This window comes from Colobus angolensis, unplaced genomic scaffold, assembly GCF_000951035.1.
Source record: "Colobus angolensis palliatus isolate OR3802 unplaced genomic scaffold, Cang.pa_1.0 Scaffold132, whole genome shotgun sequence".
Lineage (NCBI taxonomy): Eukaryota > Metazoa > Chordata > Mammalia > Primates > Cercopithecidae > Colobus > Colobus angolensis.
In genome coordinates this window covers 9933408-9956991 of record NW_012114400.1, presented here as the reverse complement: position 1 = coordinate 9956991, position 23584 = coordinate 9933408, and the positions used below count along the sequence as shown (strand labels likewise).

Genomic DNA, 23584 nt, shown 5'->3' with positions numbered 1-23584 from the left:
GTTGATGGGTGCAGCACCCCAACATTGCACAAGTATACATATGTAACAAACCTGCACGTTATGCACATGTACCCTCGAACTTAAAGTATAATAAAAAATAAAAAAATAAAAAATAAAAAAAATAAAAAAAATAAAAATAAAAATAAATCAACTCAAGATAGGTCAAGGACTTAAGTCCTGAAACACTTCAATAAATGGCCAAGACTTAATTAAACTAAAGAGCTTTTGCAAGGCAAAAGGAATAGTCAGCAAACAGTCAACCCACAGAGTGGGAGAAAAATCTTCATAATTTATACCTCTGACAAAGGACTAATATCCAGAATCTACATCAAACTCAAATTAGCAAGACAAAAACAAACAATCCCATGAAAAAGTGGGCTACGGACAGGAATAGACAATTCTCAAAAGAAGATAAACAAATGGCCAAGAAACATGAAAAAAATGTTCAACATCACTAATGATCAGGGAAATGTAAATCAAAACCAGAATGAAATATCACCTTACTTCTGCAAGAATGGCCATAGTCAAAAAATCAAAAAATAATAGACGTTGGCATTTGATGAGGTGAAAATGGAACACTTCCACATTGCTAGTGGGAATGTAAACTAGTACAACCACTAAGGAAAACAGTGTGGAGATTCCTTAAAAAACTAAAAGTAGAACTGCCATTTGATTCAGCAATCCCACTAGTGGGTATCCACCCAGAAGAAAAGAAGTCATTATACAAAAAAGATACTTGCACACACGTTTACAGCAGCACAATTCACAATTGCAAAAATGTGGAACCAACCTAAATGACCATTAATCAGTGAGTGGATAAAGAAACCAGTGCATATATATACCATGGGATACTACTCAGCCATAAAAGGGAAGGAATTAATGGCATTTGCAGCAACCTGGAAGGAATTGGGGACTATTATCCTAAGAGAAGTAACTCAGGAATGGAAAACCAAACATTGAATGATCTCGTTCATAAGTGGGCGCTAAGTTATGAGGATGCAAAGGCATAAAAATGACAAAATTGACTTTGGGGATACAGGGAGAAAGTGTGGGAAGGGGGTGAGGGATAAAAGATTACAAATCAGGTTCAACATACACTGTTCGGGTAACGGGCACACCAAAATCTCACAAATTACTTAGTCATGTAACCAAATAACACCTGTTTCCCAAAAACTTGTGGAAATAAATTTTTTTTTAAAGATAAAAGTTAAAAAGATAAATTTAGGCAACATAATAAATCTTTAAATCAATAGAAAAAAACATTCAGCATTCTCAAAACATTGGTTGAACTAAAAAATTGGTCTGAAATAACTGTTTTCATAAAACCATGTAAGTTTTCTAAGAGCTCTGAGACCACCATTTGGAAATTATGACAATTGTATTCATATATGTACATATATGAATACATATTTCAGGTATGTACATGTATGAATGCATATGCATGAATGCATATTTCATATATGCATATGCATGAATGCATATTTCATACATGTATGTGCATGAATGCATATTTCATATATATATGGAACAATGGCATTGAGTAAACACTAACAAATTATGACCCTTAGAAACTATGACTTTATTCTATTTCTGGTATAACATGACAGATCCCCTAAGTAACTGCAACAATAATTCCAAAATAAAACCAATTAAACAGCAGATCTCACGAAGTGAGCAGTTTGGTAGTTATCAGAGACCAGGAAGGGTGGGGCAGTGGAGGAGATAGAGAGAGGTTAATTAATGGGTACAGAAATACACGTAGAAGAAATAAGACCTAGTTTTCAATAAATCCATAGAGTGACTACAGTAAACAATAATTTATGGTATATTTCAAAAGAGCTATTAAAGAATAATTTGAATATTTCCAACATAAAGATAAATGTTTAAGGTAGTATATATCTTAATTACCCTGATTCATCACATAAGAATGTGTCAAAATATTACATATACCTCAAAATATGTGGGTCTATTATGTATCAATACAAACAAAGGAAAAAAGAAAAAAAAATCTTAAAAGTATATCTGAGCTAGCTAGCAAGGTATAAAAAATACTTAGGCCAAAGACCAAGTAAAAAGAGAGGAACTCAAAGAAGTAATAACAACACTGCAGACTGCTATCCACTGGATTTGCAAACCAATTAAAGTTAAGCCTGGTTTTTCACCATATTTCACTGCACTCCTGAAATAGAAAATAAGTCCAAATTCTGTTCAAGGTAGAAAATAAGAGTTCCTTCCCTTATAAAGCTGGGGTTAAGTTCAACACAATGGTAAACTAGAAATAAACTCACTCTTCACCCTCTTCCCCCCACAACCCCAACCCTGACCCTAACCCTTATTTGACAATTGCAAGGAAAATCAAATATCTCAAATGGTAAAACTGACCTCATTTGAATTTGCAGCAAGAACAACAGTATCTAGATATTTAAAACCTCCAATAGAGAATTTAATTTAAAGTTATACTAGATTGGTAATGCTCCCAGGTGCTTAACAGACACAGATGCACATCTACTCTGGAGTTCTCCCATATTCACTTGGAGATCAAAGAATTTCTACAGAAAATAATTCCAAGGAAAATGAACAGTAAATGAGTAAATCAAAAAAAAAAAAAAAAAGAACAGTAAAAAACTAAACACACAAGGAAACAAGTTACCATGTATGAAACAACATTCAAAGGAAGATGACTAAGGACTCCAAATGCTACAATTACCAAAAACCAAGGCTTATGAACTAAACCAAGTTTGCAAATATGTACAGTAAAAAAGAATTACAAAGACAGATAATGGTTTGAAAAATAACTAAATAGAATCACAAAAACTGAAATATAAAATATCTGAAGTTTAAGGTGCGAAGGATAGGCTTAAGATCAGATTAGGGTGTGGCCAAAGAAATAGACAATTATAAATTAAAAGTAACGAACTGATGAAAAATGCAGGCAACAGAGAAAATGAGATAGAAAATGGAATCATTTAAGAAACATGGAAGACAGAATGAGAAGATCTAAAGTATGTCTCATTTCAGTTCCAGAAAGAGGCGAGAAAAAAGGGGGGATGGGGAACAGAACATATGCAAAAAAAAAAAATGCATATTTCACAGATTATCAAAACGGCCAAGACATTGAGAACTGATGAAAAACACCAATATGCAGATTTAATTCTGACAAATTCCAAGTGGGATATATAAAAAAGAAATCCACATCTAGCTACAGCAGATAAATTTAAAATGATCTTTAAAATAACCACATGGAACAGATTTCCCTCATAGGACTGATTATCACACTAACAACTAACTTCTCATCATCAAAACAAAGGAAGCTAGAAGATAGTGGAGTAATATTTTCAATGTGATGGGAAGAAAACAAACTCCCATATTATTTTCCAAAGTGGCTGTATCATTTTGCATTGCCTGGGGCTGTTGGGAACAAGTACTATTCTCAGTCCAGTCTACGCTCCGGTAATTTTTCTGCCTGTTTCTTTCCTGGTGACTTTTTCCCAGGCCTCATGTAGTTTTTCTCACATGCCTGTGCTGATTAGTATTTGGCCGATATAAGGAGAACCTTCTACATAGCGTTTGAGCTCCTTCTGCGCACAATCTCTCCTCTTTGGAACTCGGCCCCATGTGGCTGCCAACATGGCCAAAATCAGGAAGTTACACCCAATCATTTATTTTAAATAACCTTACAGTTCCAATAAACAACTTTCAAGATCCTGTTTATAGATGTAAAGTGTATTTTTAAAAATATTTCCGTAATATAATCTTAATTTTGTTCGTTAGGATGGGTTTTATTTTCTTTCCTTCATTTACTTGTTGAAGGGATACAAAACTAAAGAATCCTCAATTTTACATAAAACCAAATAGAATCTATGCCAACTTGAGCTATGAGTTACAGCCAGTACCATAATTGTGTGGAGGAGGTTTCAATTATGCATTAATTACATAGCAAAGCCTCCAGCTGACTCAAACTGTAGGGGAGATGTCAGTTGCAATGAGGTGTTCAACAATGAAGGGAGTGTTTTAAACTTGTAAGAAACATCAGGTATGGTCTATCCTAAGAATGTAGTCTGTTTGTCTGGTTTCTCTATAGTAAACAAAAGAGAATGACACTAAAATTTACTTTGTGATTTCTTGCACTATTCACTATTTTCTGCTATAAAACAGTGTTTATTAGATTTGTACTACATGCAGATGAACAACACGGGAAAGGTTCTTGAGAATGCAGAATGAAAAGACATTTTTTTTAACATTCCACAAACTTATTGTAAATTTTGTATAACCAGCCAAATATATCTATTTTTTAAAAATTTGTCAATTATTAAAATTTGTGAGATTGGATAATGCCAAATTCACAAATCATAAAATGGGTTAAAAAATACAGTAAATGCAAAAAACAAAACGAAAAAACAAGACAATACCAAGTGTAATGAAGCCTCGTGGGAACGAAAATCGAGTCCCAGGTGTGGACATGACTACTATATATCACAAAAGGTATTTCAATTTGGAGATAAATGTAATAAATTAATTCATAGGTTGCATAAACACAGATACGCAAAATCAAACTTTAAATTTCAGGTATACAAGTCCCCCATCCTCCAATCTTCTCGTCTCAATGTGCTCCCTCAGCCTTTTCTTTTTCTTTTTCTTTATTTACTTAGTACTCATTATTTGGCTAACAGTTTTAAACAATGTAGCTACAAGTAACAATAAAATAACAAGCCCTTGTCTCTGAGGAAATCATAATTTAATTGTAAAGACTAGAGACAGACTGCAAGACACAGAAACTATCACCAAAAAATGCATATATTTCAGATTATAAATCATGAAAAACCATGTTTATTGACTAAAAGGTGGACAGCTCATACAAAAACTAAACAATTTTTAGAAACAGTTAATGTAATCCATTTCTGTGAGTCTGACAGTTTCTGTCGTATTATCAAATCGATTTCAAGGACCAAAAGTATATCTTGTTCACACAATTGTAAATTATTTGAGGAATCTCATCAGATGACATATGCAATAAAAAAACTCACATCTGCCAGAATACTAAACTTTACTATAAAAGCCATACTATTAATGAAAAAAAAATAAAAGATCAATGAATATTTTGTCATTCAAAAGTACTAAAATTTTTTTTTTAAAAGAATTCAGGTATGAATATACTTCGATGTGCCAGGATACCTAGATTTTGTAAAGAAAGCTACTTAAGTTGGAGGCACTTAAAATTCAATTCTACATTTAGTGAAATTTGAAATCCACAAATACTGCAAATTGGTTTCTCACTTTGAATCAGTCAAAAGCAGTATAGTTTTTTTGGATGGGAAGGGGCTTTTCTTTGTTTAAAAGTTATCATTAAGCCGGGCACAGTGGCTCACGCCTGTAATGCCAGCACTTTGGGAGGCCAATGCACGCAGAGTTTGAGACCAGCCCAACCAACATGGTAAAACCCCATCTCTACTAAAAATACAAAAATTAGCCAGGCGTTGTGCCACGTGCCTGTAATCCCAGCTATTCGAGGCTGCAGAAGGAGAATCGCTTGCACCCAGGAGGTGGAGGTTACAGTGAGCCGAGATCGTACCACTGCACTCCAGCCCGGGTGACAGAGCGAGACTCTGTCTCAAAAAATAAAATAAAATAAAAAGGTTATCATTGTTACTTTACTGAGAAAGAAGCCAGAGCATTCACATTTTTCTTTTGGGTATTAATTATGTTGCTGAATAAAACTGTTTTCCAGTAAAATTTTTAACAGGAAATTTTCAACATTAGAGCATTCAGATTACAAAATATAATTATTCTAATGCTGACTTAGGCCTTGAATCTTGTAGAAGACTTTGTTTTGTTCTGGATTATTATCACGCTACTGTCAAGGCCAGAATAAAACCCAATTTCTTTCTTTTGCTGTTCTTTCATTTTTTGTTCAAGAGGTACATGTGCAGGTTTGTCACACGAGTATATTCGTTACACAGGTATATTGCATGTCACTGGGGTATGGCATACAAATTATTTCATGACCCAGGGTAATCTGCACGGTACACAACAGGTAGTTTCTTGATCTTCTCCCTCTTCCCAGCTTCCACCCTCAAGTAGGCCCTGGTGTTTTCTGTTTCCCTCTTTGTGTACAACATGTACTCAGTGTCTACTTGGTTTTCTGTTTCTGTGTTAATTTGTGGTATTTGGTTTTCTGTTTCTATGTTAATTTGTTAGGATAATGGCTTCCAGCTGTATCCATGTTGCTAAGGACATGGTTTTGTTCTTTTTTATAGCTGCATAGTATTCCATGGCATATATGTACCAGATTTCTTTATCCAATCCACCACTGATGGGAATTTTGGTTGATTCAATGTCTCTGCTATTGTGAAAAGTGCCACAATGAACCTAAGAGTGCATGTGTCTTTTTGGTAGAAAGATTTATATTCCTCGAGGTATATATCCATAATCAGATTGCTGGATCAAATGGTAGTTCTAAGTTTTTTGAGAAATCTGCAAACTGCTTTCCACGGTGGCTGAAGTAAATTACATTCCCACCAGCAGCACATAAGCATTCCCTTTTCTCCGCAACCTCACCAAGATCTATTATTTTCTAATGTTTTAATAATAGCCATTTTGACTGGTGTGATGTGAGATGATATCTTATTGTGGTTTTGATTTGCATTTCTCTAATGATTAGTGATGTTAAACATTTTTTTCCTATGTTTGTTGGCCATGTGTATATCTTCTTTTGAGAAGTGTCTGTTCAGGTCCTTTGCTCAGTTAATGGGACTGTTTGTTTATGCTTAAGGTCCTTATACATTCTGGGTATTAGATCTTTGTCAGATGCATACACCTTGGAAATATTCTCTCCCATTCTGTATGCTGTCTGTTTACTCTGTTGACAGCGTCCTTTGCTGGGCAGAAGCTTTTTGGTTTAGCTCCCATTTGTCTATTTTTGTTTTTGCTGCATTTGCTTTTGAAGACTTCGTCATAAAATGTTTACCAAGGTCTATGTCCAGAATGGCATGCCCTGTTTTTTCTCTAGGGTTTTTACAGTTTGAGGTCCTACATTTAAGTCTTTTAATCCATCTTGAGTTGATTTTATATATGGTGAAAGGAAGGGTTTTGGTTTCAATCTTCTGCATTTGACTACCTAGTTATCCCAGCATCACTGACTAAGGAGCCCTTTCCCCTCTGCTTGTTCCTGTCGCCTTTGTCAAAAAGCAGATGGTTGCTGGTGGGCAGCTTTATTTCTGGATTCTCTAACCTGTTCCGGCCTGTGTGTCTGTTTTTGTACCAGTACTATACTGTTTTGGTTACTCTAGTCTTGTTGTATAGTTTGATATTGTGTAGTGTGATGCCTCTAACTTTGGTCTTTTTGCTTAGGATGCTTTGGCTATTCTGCCTCCTTTTTGGTTCCATACAGATTTTAGAATCGTCTGTTCAAATTTCTGAAAAAAATGAAATTTGGCAGTTTGCTAGGAACAGCAGTGAATCTGTAAGTTGTTTTGGGCAGTATGGCCACTTTAATAATATTGATTCTTCCTATCCATGCACATGAAATGTTTTTTCATTTGTTTGTGTCATCTCTGATTTCTTTCACAGTGTTTTGTAATTCTCGTTTTAGAGATCTTTCACCTCCCTGGTTTAGCTGTATTCCCAGGTGTTTTGTGTGTGCGTGTATGTGCATGTGGGAGTGTGACTACTGTGAAAAGGACTGCATTTTTGAGTTGGCTATCAGCTTGGACATTAGTGTATAGAAATGCTACTTATTTTTGTACAGTGATTTTGTATCTGAAATTTCACTGAAATTGTTTATCAGTGCTAGGAACATCTGGGTAGAGACTATGGGGTTTTCTAAGTATGGAATCATATCATCTACGAAGATAGAAAGCATCTCTATTTGGATGTCTTTTCCTTCTTTCTTTCTCTTGTCTGAGTCCCCTGGCTAGTATTTCCAGTACTGATACAGGAGTACTGGGAAAGCAAAAGCATGGTCCCTTTAAATGATATGGAATGGGAGAAGGCAAGCGCTGGGTAGAAGAGGGCCTGGTCCCTGGCTAGGGCTCCACCCCCACGAACCTACATGAGGACAGGCACTTCTGCTCTCACACCCAAATGTTCCATTTTCCAAGACCAGCCTGGCCCGCCACACCCCCATCCAGGTCCTATAAAAACCTGACCCTAGTGGGCACACACACAGACAGCCAGACGTCAAGAGGAGCACATCAGCAGAAGACGACACAAGCAGCTGGACGTTGTGAGGAACACACTGGCGGAAGAAGACACAGCAAGCAAGCTCCTGGTGGTCAAGAGCACACCAACAGGCACCAGCAGGCCGACAGGCCATCAGAACGATACAGAGTTTGGCCACAGCGGCCCAACTCCAGGGGAAAACCATCTCCTTTCTGGCTCCCCCATCTGCTGAGAGCTACTTCTACTCAATAAAACCTTGCACTCATTCTCCAAATCCACATGTGATCCGATTCTTCCAATATACCAAGGTAAGAAACCCTGCGATACAGCAATCCCTCTGTCCTCGTGGTAAGGTAGAGGGTCTGAGCTGGTTAACACAAGTCACCTATAGGGCAAACCAAAAGAGCATCCTGTAACACATGTCCACTGGGGCTTCAGCTGTAAACATTCACCCCTAGACACTGCTGTGGGGTCTGAGCCCCACAGCCTGCCCGTTGGTATGCTCCCCTAGAGGTTTCAGCAGCAGGGTACTGAAGAAGCGAGCCACACCCCCATTGCATGCTCTGTGAGGGAGACAAAGGAATCTTTCCTGTTTCAGTACTACGTTGAATAGGGGTGGTGAGAGTGGACATTCTTAGTTTGTTCTGGTTCTCGGGGGAATGCTTCCAGCTTTTGCCTATTGAGTATGATGTTGGCTGTAGGACTGTCATAGACGGCTCTTATTAGTCTGAGATATGTTCCTTTGATGGGTAGTTTGTCGAGGGTTAACATGAAGGGCTGTTAGGATTTATTGAAAGCCTTTTTTGCATCTACTGAGATGATCATGTAATTTTTTTAGTTCTGTTTATGTGATGAATCATGTTTACTGGTTTGCATTTGTTGAACGAACCTTGCATCCCAAGGATAAAGCCTATTTGATCAGGGTGTTTTAGTTTTTTGATGTGCTGGCTGGATTCGATTTTCTAGTATTTTGTTGAGTTTTGCATCTATGCTCATCACTGGCCAGCAGGTTTTTTTTTGTTTTTGTTTTCGTTTTTAAATTGTCTCTCTGCCAGGTTTTGGTATCAGAATGATGCTGGTTTCACAGAATGAGTTAGGGAAGTCTCTCCTCCTTGACTTTTTGGAGCAATTTCAGTAGGGCTGGTACCAGCTCTCCTTTACACATCTGGTAGAATTCAGCTGTTAATCTGTCTGGTTTGGGGTTGGGGGGCTTCTGGTTGGTAGGGTTTTTTTTTTACTACTGATTCAAATTCGGAACTCATTATTGGTCTGTCAAGGATTTCAATTCCTTCCTAATTCAATCTTGAGAGATTGTACGTTTCTAGGAATTTATCCATTTCTTTTAGGTATTCTAGTTTGTGTGCACAGAGGTGTTCATAGTCTCTGAGGGTTTTCTGTATTTCTGTGCAGTTGGCGGTAATATCCCTTGGTCATTTCTGATTGTGTTTATTTAGGTCTTTTCTCTTTTTTTCCTTTTTAATCTAGCTAGCAGTCTATTAATCTTACTCTTTCAAAGAACCAACTTTTGGTTTTACTGATCTTTTGTATGGATTTTCACATATCAATTTTGTTCAGCTCTGATTCTGGTTATTTTCTTCTGCTACCTTTGAGACTGGTTTGCACTTATTCTTGTAGTTCCTCCAGATATGACGTTAGGTGGTTAATTTGAGATCTAACTTCGTGATATAGGCATTTAGCACTACGAACTTTCCTCTTAATACTGCTTTAGCTGTGTCCTAGAGATTCTGGTACACTGTATCTTTGTTTTCACTTGTTTCAAAGAATTTTTTGAGGCTGGGCATGGTGGCTCATCCCTGTAATCCCAGCACTTCAGGAGGCCAAGGCGAGCAGATCACTTGGGCCTAGGAGTTTGAGACCAGCCTGGGCAACATGGCTAAGCCTAGTCTCTACAAAAAATACAAAAATTTGCCAGGTGTGGTAGCACACACCTGTAGTCCCAGCTACTCAGGAGGCTGAGGCAAGAGGATTGCTTGAGCCCAGGAGGCAGAGGTTGCAGAGAGCCAAGATCACACCACTGCACTTCAGCCTGGGTGACAGAGACCCTGTCTCAAAAAAAAAAAAAAAACTGTGTTAATTTCATTCTTTCCCCAAAAGTGATTTAGGACCAGGCTGCTTAATTTCCATATAATTGTATAAAAACTTAATTTCTTAATCTGAATGTTTGTTAGGTATCTCCACGGTACAAATAATAACACTACTAAACTGATCATCAGGAGACCTGGTTGTATTTCCTGCTCTGCAACTAAATGGCAGAGGGTAACCTAAGGCTAAAATAGACTTTAAGTTTCTTTCATCTATCTGTATTTTTGTTCAGGAATAAGAGTGGGTCAAACTAGATATACTGTGTATCATTTTTAGGTTTCAAGTTGTAGAAAACAATACATTTCAAGTTGTTTATATATTACGAAAAATCACTATTATATACATTCTCACTAATAGCACATAATTTGTGAGAGAAGCTAGATAAAGCTTTTAAAAAAAGGCTAACTGTTGAGGTCAAATTTGTTTCTGAACCTATCTTCAGAATGTGATTCAAATATGCAGAGTCAAAAGACAGTATATTTTTCACTGTACTTAGAATAAGGCATTGAAACTGAGTTTTACAACAAGTGCTAAACACATTTCTCAGCAGCTGCAACTAGTGACAAACCAGTGCCACTCTCATGTGAGCGCCTAGAAGGTTGGGCTTGTGGTACATTCATCTATAGAGTGATTTACTTTTTAGTTATTGCTCTGTAGATGTTAGTTGAAAGAACAAACTCAATATACACATCAATCTCCCCAAATGAGAGTTATTACTAAATTCATCTGAACCTGTCTCATAGTTAAGGCATCAACATCACTGATTAGAAAAACATAAAATTTATTTCTAATGTCAAGTGTATCCCAACTGCAAACAATCTATAGCTAAGTGGCCAAACAGCTTATAAAATAATCTGCTTTTTTTTTTTTCAGATGGAGTCTCACTCTGTCACCCAGGCTGGAGTGCAGTGGCGCCATCTCATTGCAAGCTCCGCCTCCCAGGTTCATGCCATTCTCCTGCCTCTGCCTCCCAAGTAGCTGGGACTACAGGTGCCCGCCACCACACTCAGCTAATTTTTTTTGTATTTTTAGTAGAGACAGGGTTTCACTATGTTAGCCAGGATGGTCTTGATCTCCTGACCTCGTGATCCACCCGCCTTGGCCTCCCAAAGTGCTGGGATTACAGGTGTGAGCCACCGTGCCCAGTCAATAGTCTGCATTTTTAATTCCCCTCAGGTACAACTCAAACAATTATGAAACATGAATTAAGAAATTCGCTACATTTGGCAGACTAACAACTTCCTACTAAAATGGGTTATACTATCTGGTATACTACATTACTGAAACTGGAACTTTATACATAAACACCTGGAAATGCTAAATACAATGTAACATATACCTGAAATGCTGACTAGAAAGAAAACAGTCATGGGCTACAAATGAAGAAAATGCTGAGGACTAATAAAGTACACAGGCATTGCCCACGAGGAAAGTGTAGGCAGTACTGAGAATTGGCTTTTACCAACTACATAGGGAAAGGACACAGAGGAACTGGAACTAGGGCCACATAGGAATTGGAACTAGAGCCACAGAAGAGTCACACAATCAATGAAAGATTAAACTAGAGGGAAAAACTGTTTCCAATCAAATGTCAGGGAAGCGTATCCATCTTGATCTACCTCTGGAGGAGGGGAAGAAAAGGGGCTCCCGGATAATTTGTCAGCCAGGGTCCAATGTCACTCGGGTCTGATTCAAAGACGGGCTAGAAATCCTTACGTTAAGAATTAACACAAAAATCAACTCAAGGCTTGAGATATTCTTGAAGTACCTGGCAGAGCAATCACAAATCACTCTGGAAGGACACGCCTTTAAGCCAGTACCACTTCAAGTAAAACCATATTAAGATTAGTGAGCAACAGTCCAAATTCCTAACAAACACCAAAATTAAATAATACATGTAACACAACAGGAAAATTTGACAGCTTTTGTTTAGTAAGAAGTACCATGAAAATGTAACAAATACTATGAAAATATTAAAGCAGAATACAGTTAACCCCCTTCTCTCCAACTAGTGATCACAGCATTTCTCTATCCTCTGAAACAGTATGTATTACAATTTTTGAGCTCCTGCATTTTCTATCCCCTATTTCATAAAATGCATTCTGATAGAAGGAACTATCTTAAAATCCTACATCAGTCAATGGTATTTAGCTGAATATATAAGATAGTCACCCATTTTAACAATGAGGATGGCTAAAAAAAAAAAATCTACTGAGGAAAAACTGTTTGCAACACTGTGTCTAAAAAACTTGATAGCATTCTGAAAATCACTTAAACATGGCTCATTTTAAACCTTGTTAATGTATATATCACTGAAGCTTATTTAAAACAATTTTTATATTGCCATCTTTCTTCTGTAAACTATAGCCAATCCAAGAAGTAGTAAACAGACTTAAAAATAGTCACAATATTTAAAAGTGATATGTCTACTCATATTCATTAACAGAAGAAATGCTATGGGAAAATATATGTAAACTACTTAAATTTTAAATCTGAAAGTGGTTGGGAATGGAAGAGATTTATTTTGTGCCCAATAACCATGATGCATGCTTATTAGAACAAACTGGGTACAACTGTGATTGTATTCATTTTAATAAGGAAATGAGGAAGGAAAACAGACATTAAAAATTTTTTTAAGTTAAGCATGTGGAAATTTTATCATCATTTATAGGTTTCATTTTCTTTACCTTTCACTGCTATCTAGGTTAAATAACTATGCCCGCCACCTATCCACCTACTTACTCTCACTAGGGTATAACATCTAATATTCAGAGAGAACCTGAACTGAGGAAGTTTTAGAACTTCCTCAAGCTCTCTCAGAGAAAAATATCAAAAGAAAACAATTCATATTAAAAGTTAATATGATAGTATCCTTTTTCATTAGGACTTTAGCCAGAAGTTTCTGTAACTTTCCCTAAAGAATTCAAATATAAAAGAATATATTCTGTTTTGAAAAATTATGTTTCATACTATGTGTAAGGCCTATAGCACAGAAACTGAAATTTTGTTTTCTCCAAATAAGTAATACTGATTCAGTAACTACTATTTTCCAATGATATCTCAATGTCCTACGAATAGGATAGTTTAATAAATTACTTACTTCAGGTCCTGTAGAAGGTCTTTTGCATTAAGCATGGTTATTAAAGAGGTGGTAGCTGCAGGAATTATGATAATGGGTGTTCGAGATCCTATAAAGACAAAATTTTACAGGTAGAAAATATATTATTAGGAATTACAATTACTTTCCCTACTATAAGTTAAAAGATTATAAATTGTAATTTTAACTCTTTTGATCTAAAAAATATTTTAAGCCAGTGGATATTAAAAAATAAATTAATAATCAATGTGGCTTGAGCTCTGACAAATGAGAATGGATACCAAGCACAAACATGTGATACAGCTGCATAAGGAAAGTTTCAGGCCTGGTTCTGCAATCATTTACTTTTAAAAGTTAAGTTTAAAATCATATTCACAACCTCACCTTTCTTCTGATTTGGGGGAGGTCTTGCTTGAGAAACTGTAAAGAAGAAAAAAAATCACAACTCTGTGTCATAAAAACCATATTCTTACTTTCAAACTTACAAGGGGTATTTTTTAAATTATTTGTATTCACATATGACTAACTGTAAATCAGAAGACGTATTTTACAACTTACTATCTTCTCAACATTCTCTGACAAAAATATTAAAATGCATTATTCAACAATCTGCAGTCAAAAGGAAAGTGAATATGCAATATCCATACTTCTGTTTCTACAGTTTCAGTTAACCACAGTCCACTGTGGTCTGAAAATATTAAAGAGAAAATTCCAGAAACAAACAATTCACAAGATTTGAAATTGCACATCTTTCTCAGGAGCATAACGAAATCTCACACTGCCCCACCCAGGATGTGAGTGCTCTCTTTGTCCAGCACACCCACACTCTATACACTACCCACACTTTAGTCACTCAGTAGTTACATCTCCCTCACTGTTATCACAGTTCTTGTTTCAAGTGGCCATTGTTTTACATACGAATGGCCCCAAAGTGCAAGAGTGATAAGGCTGACAATTTGGATATGCCACTACCAAAGACAGGACATTAAGTGTTTCCCTTAGGTGAAAAGGTGAAAATCTCTACTTAGTAAGAAAAGAAAAAAATAAAATAAAATCACATCCTGAGGTTGCTAACATCTACAATAAAAACAAGGAATCTACCATCCGTGTAATTGTGAAGAAGAAAAAGAAATTCATGCTATTTTTGCCTTTGTACCTCAAACTGCGAAAGTTTCAGTCACAGTGAATGACAGTGTTAAGATGGAAAAGGCATTATATTTATGGGAGACATAAAGAGAAACATGTTCTGGTTGACTGAATCTGGTTTTGTACTATCCCTCCCTGGTTTCAAGTATCCACTGAGGGTCTTGGAATGTATGCCCTGTTAGTAAGTGGGGACTACTGTATTACAATGCTAGGCACTGAGTATCTACATTCATGGATGTTCAGGTCTAGCAAAAAAAAAAAAAAAAAAAGAGAGAGACAGAGAAGAAATAATTTCATAATAAGCTGATTACCACTGTAATAAATGGGAAAGCAGAGTGTAAGAGCAAACAATACTGCGCAAAGTGTGAATACGCTTAACCACTCTGGAAGAAAAGTAAAAGTAGTTATTGAGAGCTAAGTTTAAAAGATTCCTTTTATTTTATTTTTTTTCTTTCTTTTAAAAATTGTTTCTGGTCTCTTTTTAGGTGAGAAATACAGCATTACAGGTAATCAGTCATGTATATGTGAAGGTCTATATTATCTGAAAATGACCCTATGATTGATTGTGATTATATTATAAATACACAAATCTTCCTATCTTTTTTTGTTCTTTTTAACAAAAACAGGGTCTCGCTCTGTCACCCAGGGTTGATTTCGAACTCCTGAGCTCAAGCTACCCTCCCACCTCAGCCTTCTAAAGTGCTGGGATTACATGGGTAAGCCACTGAGCCTGGCCCGTATCTTCGTACTATGTTTATATACAATGAACTTTTAATGCACAGAAATATTTGTTGACATTAATGATAATAATAACCTAACACAAGATCAATACATCTTAGGATAAAAAGTGCTGCAAGTTCTATTCTCAGTATTTGACCATACAATAACTCAATGTGCCACATGCCATGATCGAGTTTTGTTTTTTAAATGACAAAAATAAAGAAAAATTTAGGAGACTTAAAATTCTAATTGAATGTTAGTTCTTAAAAACGGATACCATCTTTAAAGTGAATAACACAGCACACACACTTTCGGAAAACGTTTTATTTAAAAAGAAGCAAAATGCTACATTTTAACTAATTCTTTGTAATCCTTTGTATAGCTCTCTCATTGTGATAAACTATCATAGGATTCAGTAGTATGATCTTCGAGCCACAGAAAGCACATAACTACATACACAGATACATGCTGAGACATACGCCTTTACTATTACGGTTTTCTCATCTTCTTGCTGAGAAAAAAAACTAGAATTTTCTTAAATCAATTAGAGAAATGGAGGGTCATGGATAAATCTGATTGGTTAGATAGTGTCATCTGGAATATAATACAGTCTCGGTAAATATTTGGCATTTGTTGGAGAGATAAAGGGATAACAGGATGGACAAACAGGAAACAGGAGTTTCTATTATGATAAAGGGAACTACAAAAAAACAAAGAGGTTTCAAGAAATAAATCTGTGATGGACAGATGGAAGGAAAGCAGGGGAGAGGAAGAGAGGGAAGAAGAAAGACAGGGCAAGGAAGAAATCTCTGACTGAAGTACTGTTGGATTTGGTGAGGAAATCCACAAATGCCCTCAGGAATTTAGGCAAACATTTACTAAACTCAAGGCCGAGAAGACCCAATGTAAGAAAAAGACAAAATAAAAAAACTCATAAATGTTAAAAATAAAGTTTAGGCCGGGCACGGTGGCTCAAGCCTTTAATCCCAGCACTTTGGGAGGCCGAGATGGGTGGATCACGAGGCAGGAGATCGAGACCATCCTGAGCTACACGGTGAAACCCCGTCTCTACTAAAAAAAAATACAAAAAACTAGCCGGGCGAGATGGCGGGCGCCTGTAGTCCCAGCTACTCGGGAGGCTGAGGCAGGAGAATGGCGTAAACCCGGGAGGCGGAGCTTGCAGTGAGCCGAGATCGCGCCACTGCACTCCAGCCTGGGCAACAGAGCTAGACTCCGTCTCCAAAAAAAAAAATAAATAAAAAAAAATAAAAATAAAAATAAAAAAAAATAAAGTTTAGAGGTTTAGTTTAAAAAAAAACTGCAAATGAATATAAACAAGTTCTCTAGTATGTAAGGACCCTGACTGAGACACTGTGATGAACATGTCAATGAGAAGCTTGATCTTAAAGAGGGAGGGGGAGAGAAACATAAGGAGTTTGTATGACAGAGTGATCAACAGCAAAGGTCTGTACTCAGATTTTTAGTTCATATCCTTATTTTGCCACTGTCTAGACAAGTTGATTAACTTTGCTCAGTCTCAGCTTCCTCAATCGTAAAAGAGATAATAGTTTCTATATCTTGATATTGCTGTGAGAATTTAAAAAATAATAATGCATGCTAAAGTCCTTAACCAGGTATTAGCACAAACTCACCATTTACTGAATCCTGCAACTACAGTAGATGCTAACTGCTGTCGCTTCTACTACTACTACTTCTACTACTACTCAAGCAAGTGTGCTAATTGCCAATTTACAAGCTGAGAATAAATCATAAGAAAAATTACTGTTGCTTTGTTTGATTTCAAATAAATTAGATTCTTAAGAAACATTCATTCGGAGCCTATGTATAAGCATCGCTGCTAAGTTATTATTAAACTGCAAATAAAACAGAAGTAATTCCTGCCCTCAAAGAGCTTTCAGCAGAGTAGGGGAGCCCAGACCATAAACAAAAATGCAACCAAACACATAATCTAATTGGAATATATACTAAGGGAACAAAATGAGTGTATACTGGCAGAAAAGTGTGCTTTAGATAGAATGCAAAAAGCTTCTCAAAGAAAGTGGCATTTAAGCTGAAATTTGAAAGATGAAAACAAGCCAACTTGCCAAGAACAAGTAGGCGAACAGTCCAGATAAGAGGTAGGAATGTGGGCAAATATCATAGGCAGGAAGAAATTGCTGCACTCAGGGAACTGAAACAAAGCAAATGTGTAGACCACAGGGAAGAAAGGAAGAATGGCAGGAGATGAGGTTACAAATACATGCAGAGATCAATTAATCTAGGGCCTTTTAAGCAATATTAAGTTTACATTTAAGTGCTACTGGAAAGTCCTATAACTATTAAGCTAGAAAGTGACAAGATTTTATTTTCATTTCACAAGTCTGGAAGAAAAAAAAACAATTTGGACAAGGGATCAAAAAGGGTACAAGTGTGAAAGCAGAAAGCTCAGTTAGGACTATTACAACAGTCAACAATGGTGCTACTCAAACCATGTGTGGTTGAGTTTTTGTTTTATTTCCAATTCAAAGTCAACTGAATAAAATATAATAACAATGAATTTCTAGAAAGATGATAACGTACTCAGATGCTATGACACTATTTTACCCTCAATTTCTGTATCTATTTTGTTGGCACCGGAAATAAAAAGGTCATGGGCTGACACCAGGCAGCCGACCACACTGAGACCCACTGGTCTAGAGAAATGATGATGGTTTCTACTTGAGTTGTGGTAGTGGAGATAAAGAAAAATAGATAAATTTGGAATACAGAAAAGGTACATCTGACAGAACCCACCAACAGAAAAGGAGTAAGGAAATGTGATGAATAAAGAGTAACTTCCAAATTTTTGATTTAAGAAACAAAGTCGATGGTGGTGTCACTCTATGAAAAAGGAGAAGACTACAGAGTAAGAGACCTTGAGGAAAATAGCAGGGAAAACATTATCTTAATTAGTTTTAAAATGCCTATGGCAAATCCAAATGTTACACAGACAGTTAATATAAGATACCAGAAGTTTGAACTGGAAACACAACTTTGGAAAGCATTAGCACATAGATTTAAAACTATGGGATGAGAGGGGAAGTACTCCAAACAGTAGCTAGGTTATAAAACATGATTGAATAGCATAATAAATTTGTATAAAATATACAGCCACTAGTTCACTCTCTCAATCTCACATGAATGGTATTAAGCACATAAACTAGTACCATAGGCCACTTAGTCATCTCAAAAGAACTATGAATTAGTGAAGTATAGATGGTGTATACATTAAGAAAGGAGAGAAGAAAGACAAGGATATGTGCAAGAAATTCAATATGGCTATAAAAAGGAAAGACAGTGAAGTCCAGAACTATGGCCTTTCTGCTGCAGGAAGTCAGGGACCCCAAACAGAGGGACCAGCTGGAACCGCAGCAGCAGAATATAAATTGTGAAGATTTCATAGACATTTATCAGTTCCCAAAATTAATACTTTTATAATTTCTTATGCCTGTCTTTACTGCAATCTCTGAACATAAATTATGAAGATTTCATGGAATTTATCACTTCCCTAATAATACTCTTATAATATCTTATGCCTGTCTTTACTTTAATCTCTTTATCCTGTTATCTTTGTAAGGTGAGAATGTACGTCACCTCAGGACTACTACCGTACAAATCGATTGTAAAACATGCGTTTGAACAATATGAAATCAGTGCACCTTAGAAAAGAACAGAATAACAACGATTTTCAGGGAACAAGGGAAGATAACCACAAGGTCTGACTGCCTGCAGGGTCAGGCAGAATAGAGCCGTATTTTTCTTCTTGCAGAGAGCCTATAAACAGACATGCAAGTAAGTGAGATATCGCTGAATTCTTTTCCCAGCAAGGAATACCCTGGGGAAGGAATGCGTTCCTGGGGGGAGGTCTATAAACAGCTGCTCTGGGAGTGTCTGTCTTATAAGGTTGAGATAAGGACTGAAATACGCCCTGGTCTCCTGCAATACCCTCAGGCTTACCAGGATTGGGAAATTACAGCCTGGTAAATTTTGGTTGGAGCAGTTCTCTGCTCTCGAACCCTGTTTTCTGTAAAGATGTTTTATCAAGAAATACACAGCAGGACACAGACCCTCATCAGTAATTCTAATCTTGCCTTTGCCTTGTGATCTTTATTGCCCTTTGAAGCATGTGATCTTTGTGACCCACTCCCTGTTCATATATCCCTCCCCTTTTAAAATCCCTAATAAAAACCTGCTGGTTTTGCGGCTCAGGGGACATCACGGAACTACCAATATGTGATGTTACCCCCGGAGGCCCAGCTATAGAATTACTGTCTTTGTACCCTTTCTCTTTATTTCTCAGACCAGCTGACACTTAGGGAAAATAAAAAGAACCTATGTTGAAATATTGGGAGCTGGTTCCCTCGATACTTTCAAATGCTTTTATTTATGAATTCACTGGAAAACATGTGCCTCTTGTTAGTTATATTCCCTAAATGAATTTTGAGAGGTTAGAAATTGGTAGAGCTTTAGATGTTTAAAGTGTTTAACTGTAAACACTTTAAAACATTAAATTTACCCAGAGACTTGCCTGGCACAACAGCACTAAATAAATATTTGATGAAATGAGAAATAAAAATTTGTAAATGCTCAAAAACAGAACTCCACCCTTGGTATCTCACTCAAGGAAAGAATAGGTGGGTCAGTCTCCCATTTCCAAATTATCCAAACTCTACCCAACATATAACAGTTACACTTCTATCATCTCCCTTCTTACAGTGGCCATATATATTTTGGATACTCACATTTTTCAGATTTTAAAGAAATAATACTAGTGTACATGTCAAATATTAAATGATATCCCTTCAAAACTGGGCTGTACCCCCAAAAGCAGATGCATTTAACATTTTGGCAGCAAAATAAAATACACTAATTAGGACAAATAAAGACTTCAAACTACTACTATCCATTCCAATCAAGTCTTATTGCTGAATGACAGCAAAAATCTTAATTATTTTAGAATAGTGGGTAGGAAATGTGGATGTATGGGTATGGAGCAGTAAGTGGGAGGAGAAAGTGGAAAGTTCACATGGATGGGTATTAGAATATCTGACATATGATGAGACATTCGTTCAGATTAATTTCAATCGGTTTAATCCCCAGTGCACTTTAGCAGAGCAATTGAAAAAGTAGGCTAGAACGTTAAGAGATGAAAAGACTTAGGACCCCTTACTTTACACACATGATCTTCCCCTAGCCACATAACTGGCTAGTAAAATCCAGTCCCTTTAACTTTATTTTATCATAAGACACATCTGAACAAAATGGTTTGTCTAGATATCAGTGCCTCCCCCAGCCCTTTCCTTATGTACTAACTTATTTTATGAAAATATGAAATAGAAAAAAATTTACATCACAGATTCCAAGTTAGAATCCTCAGGTGGTGGCTTGTTCTCCTTTTTCCATTTCTGACAAACATAACCTCCCATCCCTCCCTTCCAAAGAAAAACAAACAATTCTCTTATCTGTGATTCAACTGCCTCCACAATCTTCCTGTACTTCATGTTTAGTATTCTTTGGGCCCAACCCCATCTGTCCATCCCTATTTCCTCCACTTTTTTCTTTCTTCCTGTAAAAAGCTCCTTCAGCTTCTCTTAGTTTCCAGACAAGAGCCTACTATATAGAAATTCAAATAATATTTGTTGAATTTAGTTGTTGTTCTTATACTCTCATGACAGATTCTGGTATGACCATCTCTACTGAAAATTAGTCCTGTCATCTTAATCAATTACATCCAGTCTAGTCTAAGTATAACAAGGCTGACAGAGCACTCTTCTTCTCCACACCTACCTAAAAACAGCAATGACAAAAATTTCAAACAAACCTACTGTCAAACAAAAAACAAAAACAAAAAAAGGAAATACTAGCCACATCTAAGAGGAGCACGAATACAGGACACAGGGAAATCACCCTGCAAAACCATCCCAACATAAGCCCCATGTACCATGCTTTTGACGTGCCTCTAGAAAATATTTAATATTCATAATCTAAATAATTTTAGAATTGGCCTGTGTACATACTATGAATAAGAGGATATCCAAATCTGCACTATTGATACTGTAAAATTTATGCAGAAGATCCAGTTAAGTTCTTGCCTGTGTCTTTTCAATGCCTTATTTTCTTTCTTCATACTAACTTTCAACAGCACTGATGAGGTTATTTTTTTAAAAAATAAAAAAGGGCCGGGGGGGGACAGCTGGTATAGCCTAGCACTGAAATTATGCTAAATAAACGTAAAAATAAAACAAACACCAAACACCAAAAACAAACCCAAAAGACCAAAAATAAATATAGGGTTGGTATCTAAATATCTATAACGATCAGTCTTTTTAGGTACTAGGAATAGGGGGAAGAATTTTTCTAAAATAACTTCAATATTACCTTTGCTTAACACATTTTTTAAAAAATGATACAGAACTTTAGGTGTTCAACACAGATATCTGAAGTTCTAAGCATCAAAGCTGAATATTATTCTATTAAAATTATAATTCTGTACTGCTGTAGGAAAAAAAATCACATCTGTACATACTACCTGATGAGGATGGATATATATAAATAGCTTTTAAACATTTAAAAATGTTTTAAAACATGTTTCTAATATCTTAACCAAAATGAAAACATTTTCTTAAAAATTTTCTTTAAGTCTTCACTATACCTATTTATTCAAGTAAATGTTCTATAGTAAAACTTCATTATTGAAAAACAGTGTTTTATAACCCATTTTATCAATGACCTGTGAATCAAATCGGGGAAAACATTACTTCAATAAAGAATATTACAAAATCCAGCTCAGCTGCTTAATACACTATAAGGAAAATAAATAATTCAACATGTTCTTCACTTTATTTCTTTATGTCTTTCTGCTAAAAACATGAAGATTTATTAATGATGCTGACTGAAGTTTAGCAAGCGTTTTATGTATATTATCACAGTTTTGAGATCTGCTTAAACAGTACTGACAGTCTTTAAAGAAACATGACTTTGCAATGTATTTTAAGTAAAATTTAAATTTGTTCAAAGCATTATACACATACCAAAAAACTTGCACTATTATGAGCTTTTGAAAGAAAGCAAAAAACAAAGTTTTATATTTCTACCTGGTCTTGGTACTGGCTGGGCTGCAGGAGTCTGAGTCTTCCGTGCAGATGCACCCTCCTTTAAAAGAATAAGAATTGATATATAAGATCAAAGTTTCTTTACATGATAAACACTTTAATTATTGCAAAGAAATCTCATATCTCTGTCTCTTGTTCTGTTTCTCTCACTCAATTGGTTACTCCACTAAACATGTTATGACCTACAGTTTAAGAAAAAAAAAAAAAAGAAAACTCTCCTGATCTTTTATGCTATTAGTCATGAGATCATAATAAACATCTTTAGCGTAAAACAAACTTAGTTACTACAGAGTAGTTACTGTAAGCATGTAATATTTTTAAATGATTTGTTTAACTGCTGACAATTTTAATATTCTCAGAAATATCACTGCCTATTCTAAAATCAAGTCAATCTTTTTTTCTCTAAACAATCTCAAAATAAATAAATGATATATACTCTCCTGGTAAAAAAAAACCTAACATACGTTATATTGGAAAGTATTCAAAAAACATAAACATTTCAAATAATTAAATGCCTTTAAAATATTCAGGAAAAATCACATTTATAAAGAAGAGATGTTACATTTGAATTAAGAGCAGATGAGAGTATCTTAAAAACTAAATAACAAACCTCGATAATTACTGAAAATGTAAGATGTACAAGGAAATATGCTAAGGGTTGAAGTATATCAATTATATACTCAAGGATAGATGCCTCTGAAATGCTTAAGATTCTTAAAATGTCTGTTTTTAGTGCAATAGTTTCAATCATATTCACAGTGATATTTCATAATACATTTTTCTTTATACAAAGTTGCAAGTGTAAATTTCCTAACTATGAATTCATAAAGACTTTAGTTGTACATAACAGAAGGAAATTTGACAAATATCAGGGGAGGTACATAAATACATAAAAATTAAAATCAATATTAGTGTCACAAAGAACATTTCCAAAGAAATACTGCTAAATACTAATTATAATTACACTACATTCTCTTCAAAATTTGAGACAGCAAACATGGTAAAATTGTTTGAAATAGCAGGCTATCCTATAGCAGTTTTTAAAAAATAAATGACTATAAAAATGAGTACAAGAGAAAAAAGACTTTCACTTCAATACAGTGGTATTCCTAGTATTCAGTTAGAACGTCACAGAAACCATTCTTTATAACAAGAAACAATAGTCGCAGGAGCAGGCAGGTGGCAAAAACTCCAAGAAGAAAAAAAAACA

General features: G+C 35.8%; 1 protein-coding gene across 1 annotated transcript in view; it reads right to left on the bottom strand.

Annotated features, from left to right (window-relative positions):
- The window catches only part of CDC73 (cell division cycle 73), a 145842-nt gene that overhangs the window by 35153 nt on the left and 87105 nt on the right, over nt 1–23584 (bottom strand). The window contains exons 11-13 of the mRNA XM_011934210.1: nt 22357–22414; nt 13742–13777; nt 13361–13448 (exon numbers count right to left, since the gene is read on the bottom strand). Coding sequence (XP_011789600.1) covers nt 13361–13448; nt 13742–13777; nt 22357–22414 — 182 coding nt within the window. The remainder of the gene's footprint in view (nt 1–13360; nt 13449–13741; nt 13778–22356; nt 22415–23584) is intronic.